The sequence below is a fragment of the Neofelis nebulosa genome, chromosome 8 (assembly GCF_028018385.1).
Source record: "Neofelis nebulosa isolate mNeoNeb1 chromosome 8, mNeoNeb1.pri, whole genome shotgun sequence".
In the NCBI taxonomy this organism is placed as follows: Eukaryota; Metazoa; Chordata; class Mammalia; order Carnivora; family Felidae; genus Neofelis; species Neofelis nebulosa.
In genome coordinates, this window is record NC_080789.1 from 62,204,976 (window position 1) to 62,212,124 (window position 7,149).

A 7,149-nucleotide genomic window follows, 5' to 3' on the forward strand; every position below is an offset into this window, starting at 1 on the left:
GGGGGGCGGGTGGAATGGGGGTGGGTAAAAGAGAGAAAGGAGTTGTGTGGGGGACTGCAGCGCCCCCCTCCTTCATTGTCACCAGCCTGGGAAACCAGGGCTGAGCAGGGGCCTCTGCGGCCGGTAGCCCCTTTAGGGGCAGATTCTCCTCCTGCCTCGTAAATTATGCCGGTCCAGCCTCTGGCCGGCCGTGACCGTGAACGCCAGCGGGGAAGGGAGAATCAGCGGCGGTAGCGGCGGCTGCCAGAAACTCTCCCGGCCAATCAATGCCGCGCTTCGCAGACTCTTTCACAGCCTCTTGGGCTTCCTGGAGGGCCAGGTGGGGGTCCCTGGGGTGGCTACTATGCCCGAGGCTGCGTCCGCTGGGCTCTCAATTCCGCGCTTGCGGCTTCCGGTCCGCAGCCGCCTAGGCGGCAGGAAGACTGCCTGGCAGCACACCTGTGAGCGAATGGGCGGGCAGAGGCGTCGGGAGAGGGCTGGAGACCAGGAGACTTTTCAGGCAGCCCGCCCCAGAGGGGACTTAAGGCTGATGGTCGCCTTGTCCGCAGCCGGCTCTGTCAAACGCCTGTGCCTCGGCCCCTTCGGCCTCCAGGCCTAGAGGACCAGACCCCAGCGGACTTTACTGGGCATTAATGATCACGCTGTTCTCCCAAACCGCACTTCCTCCCAGGTTTCTCCACTTCCTCCTGCCCTTGCATAGCTACGCTGACCCCTGCCAATCTCTCCGCAGACGCTCCACTCTTGCTCCCTCCTCTCCGCCTCTCCTAACCCCAACCGCTGGGAGTTTGGGGAGCCTCGGTTCCACTGTCCCCACTTTTGCCTACTGCAGGTTGACTTCCGGCCACGGAAGGAAAGTGGTGGGAGGGGGGCGCCTGGATTACCTTTGCTCCAGCTCCTCAGCCCCGGGCCCAGTGCCCCGGTCCCACTGCAAACCAGTCCTTCCCCAGCACCTCAGCCTTCCCTGCCCCTATCCCCTGCCTGCAGCTGTGGGCTTCCTCTCTCCTTGGCTGGCTTCTTCCCTTCTCTCTGGGACCTGGCAGGGCCTGCTGGGGGTGTGTGGGAGGGAACCACAAACAAAACAGACAAGAGGATGTCCAGGGAGGGCCTGCCAGAGATGCCTGGCGTTCTAAGCGGGGACTGGGTCCCAGGCAGCGCCCCCTCTTGCTCCCTGCCAGAGACAGGCTCAGTTCGGGGCCGGTGCCCGTGTCTTGCCGCCTAAAAGAAGGAGAGAGCTTGCTCCCTCAACAGAAGTCTTTTCTTTTTCATTCTCCGGTTCTGAAACCAGATCTTGACCTGCTGGTCACTAAGATTCAAGCGGTCTGAGAGTTCCCTCCGGCGCTGCCGCGTGATGAACTCGTTCACCAGAAACTCCCCCTCCAGCTCCGCCAGCTGCAACTTCGAATAGGGCTTGCGCTTCTTCCGGGAGCGGCTGTGGATCGGGTACCAGGGCGCGCCTGGGTGGAGACGAACCGGCAGCGTTGGCCAGAGGACCAAGAGGTGACAAGCCCAGTGCCCTCGGTCCTTCCCCAGCCCTTTGCACCTTGGCCTAACCGCCCAACCCCAGGCCTCTCCTCTCCCATCTCCCATCTCCTCTCTTCTACGCAGACCCCCATCCCCATCAACTCTCCCACCTTCACCATCCTCTTTCCCCCCTTTCACTCCTCCTGGCCTCCTCGACTGGACTTCCCACCGTAGTATCCCTGGACCCTCTGTGCTTCGAACCCCTCACTTCTCCCCAAAGCTCTCCTGCTCCGGGATATCCTGGCCCCTTCCTTTCACCTTCTCCAGGATGTTCTGGGTCCCTGATCAGCTAGAACAAACATGAATGAGCCAGTGGCCAGAGTAAACCAGGTCCACTGGCGTTTCTTAAGAGAGAGAAAAAAAATGTAGGTAACGGGAGTCTGTGCGAAGGCGGGGGGTGAGGTCCTAGAGAGCAGAGATGAAGCTCTCGGTCCCCACCCCCCACCCCTAGGCCTGGGGAAGTCTAGGTCAGAATCCCCTTCGCCGGAGCTCCCTGCCCCCTCTAGCCAGCCGCAGGTCCAGAAAAGGGGAATCTCTCCAGCTCTTTTATGGGGATACTTACATGTTTATAGGCGCTCCCCCCACCCCGCACTTCTTTTTAAAAGAAGCCCTTCCTCACCACACATTCTGTCACCCCAGGCGGCCCTAGCTCAGTCCTACCCTGCCCGCCCCGGTGAGCTGTCCGGTCCTGAGTACGCCTCAAGAGTGGGCCGGGGTCCTTACCGCTGGCCGAGAGCCCGCCGCCGGGGTTTAAAGGCGATACCAAGCTGCCCGGGTCGCCGGCGCCGGCGCCCTTGTTGCCCTCGTTGAGCAGGGACGAACTGGAGTCGGATTCCAGTGACTGGCACGAGGGCGGGTCGTGCGGGGGTCCCGCGCCCCCGTCGCCGCCGCCGCCGCCCGCCGCGTAGTCGTACTTGAAACCGAGCGCAGGGGGCCCCGACGGCTCCAGCGGCAGCAGCGCCGCCCCCGGCCCGACTCCTGGGCCCGGGTCGCGCCCGCGCTCCTCACGCTTCAGGCCCCCGCCGCCCTCAGCGCACGGCTCGCGGTAGTAACCCTTGCTGTCCTCCACGCGCGCCAGCTCGCACGTGCGGCCAAAGGGCGGGTTGAGCGACACTGGGCTGCCGAGATAGGGCTGCGGGTAGCCATTGCAGGGCTCCGCCGACGGCCAGGGCAGCGAGCACACGTTGTCACGGCGCGGGTAGGACAGCGAAGGCAGCCCTGGCAGCTGCGCCCCGGACGCGCGGAAGTTGGGGAAGTAGAACGTGTCTCCCGTGTGGATGTTCACCAGCGGCCCCACAAACCCGGGATTCAGGAGATTATGCTCGCCCATTTCCGCGGGGCCCGGCCGGCAGCTTCTACTTTATTGCTATCTGACATTAAACATAGTTAAACCTGCACCGGCCACCCATTGGCCATCAGGCTCACGTGGGCGCCGCCGCCAGGGGGATGGGTGGGGACAGCGAATCCCCCCACCTTGCACCAACTCCAACTTCCCCCTTCCCCACTCTGGGGTGGGGGGGGGGGAGAGACAAAACTCGGGGGCAGATTTAGTCGTTGGTTTCTGGTTTTTAAAAATATCATAAAACCTAATGCAGACAGTGAGTCAATCGCCCGACCCGGGGCAAAAGGGAAAAAGCCACACCAGAAATCCCCGCACATACACACTTCTGCACCATGCACCCCCCCCCCAGATGTATTATCTTCTCGCCAACAGCTGGCCAAGCACAGCCTGTCCCTCTTTAATTAGCTCCTTTATTAACTAAAACCGTTGGAATTTACAATATCTCCCCAATAAATTACTATTAGATATTGTGTCATATAAAGTTTACTGGCTCTTTAAGGAGACGGATGAGCCCTTTGGCTCGGGGTTTATTTACAGTAGAGGCGAAGTGGGGGTAAGGACAGGTTTCCCTGCCACGGTCTTTCCCAGCCCTGCTACTGCGGTGCTCCCCCTCCTCAGCTCTATCTGCACAGGAATTTGGGGGGACACTTAGGGTCCTTTCCTCCAGGAAGGACTATGAGAGAATTGCAATGCTGGGTATTCCCACCTCCCCCCCCCCCCAAACTGGAAGCCACCCTAGCCTCACATTTCTACTCACCATTATAGGACAGATGCAGAAAGGAAGCAGGAAACGGAGGTGCCCAGCTCGATGTGGACTTGACTACCTGCTCTTGAAAACCTGGGGGGGAACTACTCTTCCTTGGGACTTTTGTGGGTCACATGAGTTTCTGGGGGGTCTTCCGGAGTTTTTGCAGCAAGAGGCTCTGGGACTCCAGCAGAGCTTGGGCTGGCCTGAGAGGCTCCTGATTCCCACTTCGGAGTAGACCCCCACACTCCAGAACCATCTAAGCCTGCCGCTGGGACCATCAGATGGCGGTGCCAATGTCAGTAGGTGTGCTGGGGGTGAGGGAGAGGGATCCGGAGAATGATCTTATTGGGGGCTTAAAATTATATTTACGGTGCTAACCTCCGCAGCTCCTTTCAGAAAAGGCTGAAAACCCGACACTGGCCATTGATGAGATTAATCGACATCTGGAAACCACAATCTGATCTCAACCACGTCCACAGAATACAGATAAGCGGATTAAAATGAAAAACAAAACAAAGCCTTCAGCACTAGGTGTATCCTATTGGTGCCTAGTAGACAAAATACTCGGATTTCTATTTGATTGTTTCAGGCTCCTCTACAATATGAACGGCTTTAAGTAATACAAAGTCCAACAGATAGTTCAGCAAACGTCTACATACGGGGAAACATCAGAAGAGCTAGATAGAGAAACCGAGGGTCTCCGCGAGAATCGGGCAGAAAGCAACCCACGTAGGTGAAAGTTAAGTATCTGAGAATGAGCTGAACCTACAAAAGCAGATCTAAGCTGAGGCTTCTCATCTCCCCTTTTCTCCCTCTCTCCTCTGCAGGACGCGGCAGAGAGAAACTCAGATTCTTCGAATTCCACAGCTCGCCAGGCGATTTCATTTCCTAAACCCGAACTGCTCCCTCGGACAGAAATTTGTCTGCAAGAGCGTCTCCCCCGGCCCGGCGCAGCTCAGAGCTCCCAGCGCGGCGCCCGCCCCTCGCCCCGCTTCCCCTTCCCCTTCCCCTTCCCGGCTGCCCCGGCTGCCCGGCCAGGCTCCTCCCGCCCCCAGAAGCCCGCCCCGCGTCCGCCGGGCCCACTTGCCGGAACCGAGGCCGAGCGGTGAGATGCTAGCCCCGTGCAGTCACCTCCAGTCAGAACCGCGCGAGCCGGGGCGCCGAGCGCCAGGCAGGAGACCGCCTGGATTGGCCTTTTGGTGCCTAATTGATTACAGGGCTGCGCGGCTGCAGAAAGAAGCATCCCTGCGCCGCAAGTTCCACGTCACAGCATCTCCAACATTCTATTTATGCCCCCTTTCCGAGATGCATTGATGAGCACCACTGAAAATTTAATTTTTAAAACATTTATTTGGGGGTGAGTTGGGTCCTCCAGATTAAAAAAAAAAAAGGGTGTGTGTGTGTGACTTGAAGATTGTTGCTGTTTTCGACCAGAACACTGCGCAGGCAGCAAGGTCTCCAGGCCTCCAGGCCTCCGTGCTCAGCCGCTATTGTTGGTGTGAGGGATGCCGAGCTGAGCTGCGCGGAGTAATCATAAGTCCGTGTGGGGCAGAGGCTTCTGCCCATTCTCTTTTACTCTTCCAGATGACTCCAGTCTCCTCGAGAGGGGACCCCAGGAGGAAGGCCTCAGCCTCCCCGTGTCCCTCCCTAGTTGGAAAATCTCAGGCCCAGAGCCCGGCACGCTGCCCTCCGGCCAGGCCGCTGAGCACACAGAGCCGCGGCCACAGGGCGGCAGATAGAACGCTGGGGGAAATGAGAACGGAGTGAGGGCTTTCTTCTTCCAGCGTCTCCCAGTCGGATCCGGCCCCAACTGAAAAGGCCACTTTCCCCAGGTTTCGGACTCTGTGGGCAGTGGCACACGCACACATCCCTCCTGGTTCCGTGCAGCTGGCCCTGCTTCCTCTCAGGGAGAGCCGCCGAGAACCACCAGCCACGTTCGCATCCCGGGTGCAGCTCCTCGAGGCCCATCGTGAGCCTGAGGGTTTTCAGGATGACGGCGAGGACCCAGGCAATCCCAGTGCGCCACCGCTGATCTGTCCACCTTCAGGGAACCCAGCCACACACGCAGCTCGGCCCCTGCCTTAACCCAAGCTCCCACGAACAGGCCCCTGAGCGCCGCGCCCAGCCTGGGTCCCCGGGGCCGGCGGGAGGCTCGGGTGCGAAGCCTCAAATTTAAAACCGGCCTCGGCGGCGGGAACCGACTGCGGCTGAGGGAGGGGGACCTGGAGGGACTCGCAGCTCAAAGCGCCGGGTAGCTGCGTCTAACCGAGAGTTTTATCCAGCCGCATTTCACAGCCCACATGCAAAACTATAATTGGCCAGACCCAGGCTCTGGAACCGCGGAGCGATCTGTGCGTCCGCTCGCCCGCACATTCATCAAATCACAAGGTTAGTGGAGGCGGCCTGCCTGCTGGCCCCTGAGCCACGGGCTCCTGCTGTAGCTGGCCTGACTCCACCATGCCCCGCTCATTAACTCAGGGGTTAATTATAACTGAAGGCTAGGACGCGGCCCAAGGCTCTCCTTGAAGACCCGAGGCAGCCCTCGTGCTGCGGCGCACCCACCAGCTGGCCCCCGCGCCTCCTGTCTGCATCCCTCCCGCGTCCGCGCGGGCTCGGGTGACAGGGGCCAAGCGGCTGCGGGAGGCTCAGGCCACCGAGGAGCGATTGCTAGCTGCTGTGATCTGGCTCCCCCACCGACCCCAGGTCAGAATTATTCCGCGCGGTGCTGCCTTCTCCACGGTCAGTTGAGAGGCCTCGGTGGCCCAGTTCAAGGTCACTGCCTAGTTTGCAGAAAGCGGTTCTGCCGCGTATGCAAATGAGTCAGGGCCTGGGCCCCCGATGGGGGGTGTGTTGGCACTGAGCGGGCGGGGATAGGGGAGACGAAAAGCGGCCGATGAGGAAGGTCTGGACCCCCATCTGACCCTTCAGACCTCTCTATTTCGTTCCTTTGGGGCGGGTCCGCCTTGGTTCAGCATCTTTGTCGGGTTCAGACAAGGCTGAGGGATGGAGGTAGGGGGACTCCGTCTCCTCTTTTTTCCCTTCCCTAACTCCTCCATGGGTCGGAGCCCACCTTGGTTCCCAGTCACCCCTCCGGGTGTCCAGGGCTTAAGAAGAAAATAGGGAGACTCCTTCTCCAGGTGCTGCTTTCTAGGGATCTGCAGCCTGACGGGAAGAAGGGGGGGAGGCTTTAAAGGAACCTTGGGTGAGGGGCCCGGTCAGGCTTTCAAGCTCACACAAGAGGCCTGGGGTCAGCAGCGAGCTTCCTTACCTCCTCTAATCCTTCTGCGGCATCTCTGGGCCCGCTCCCACCACAATGGCCACTCAGGAAATGAAGGGTGGGGGGGGTCCCAAGCGGGGACATCTGGAAGACCATGTCTCCACCTCTCACCTGAGCATCCCTAAATGGGCCCTCTTCCCCCCTTTTCTCCGTTCTTTCGGCGCACCAATGGTTAAATAGTTTCGCGGCTCTGACATTTTCCCCCTCCGCCAGCAGAGGATCTCCTCCGCCTAGTGAATTACTGAGTGTCAGGAAAGGTGT

The 7,149-nt window shown here is 60.0% G+C and overlaps 1 protein-coding gene across 1 annotated transcript; it reads right to left on the reverse strand.

Annotated features, from left to right (window-relative positions):
* On the reverse strand, positions 1 to 2,932 carry HOXC12 (homeobox C12). The gene is made up of 2 exons (XM_058682313.1): positions 2,245 to 2,932; positions 1 to 1,454 (listed from the first exon to the last, which is right to left on the reverse strand). The coding sequence occupies exons 1-2, from the start codon at positions 2,849 to 2,851 to the stop codon at positions 1,216 to 1,218; spliced, it is 846 nt and encodes a 281-aa protein (XP_058538296.1). The 5' UTR covers positions 2,852 to 2,932; the 3' UTR covers positions 1 to 1,215.
* Between the last annotated feature and the right edge of the window lie 4,217 nt (positions 2,933 to 7,149).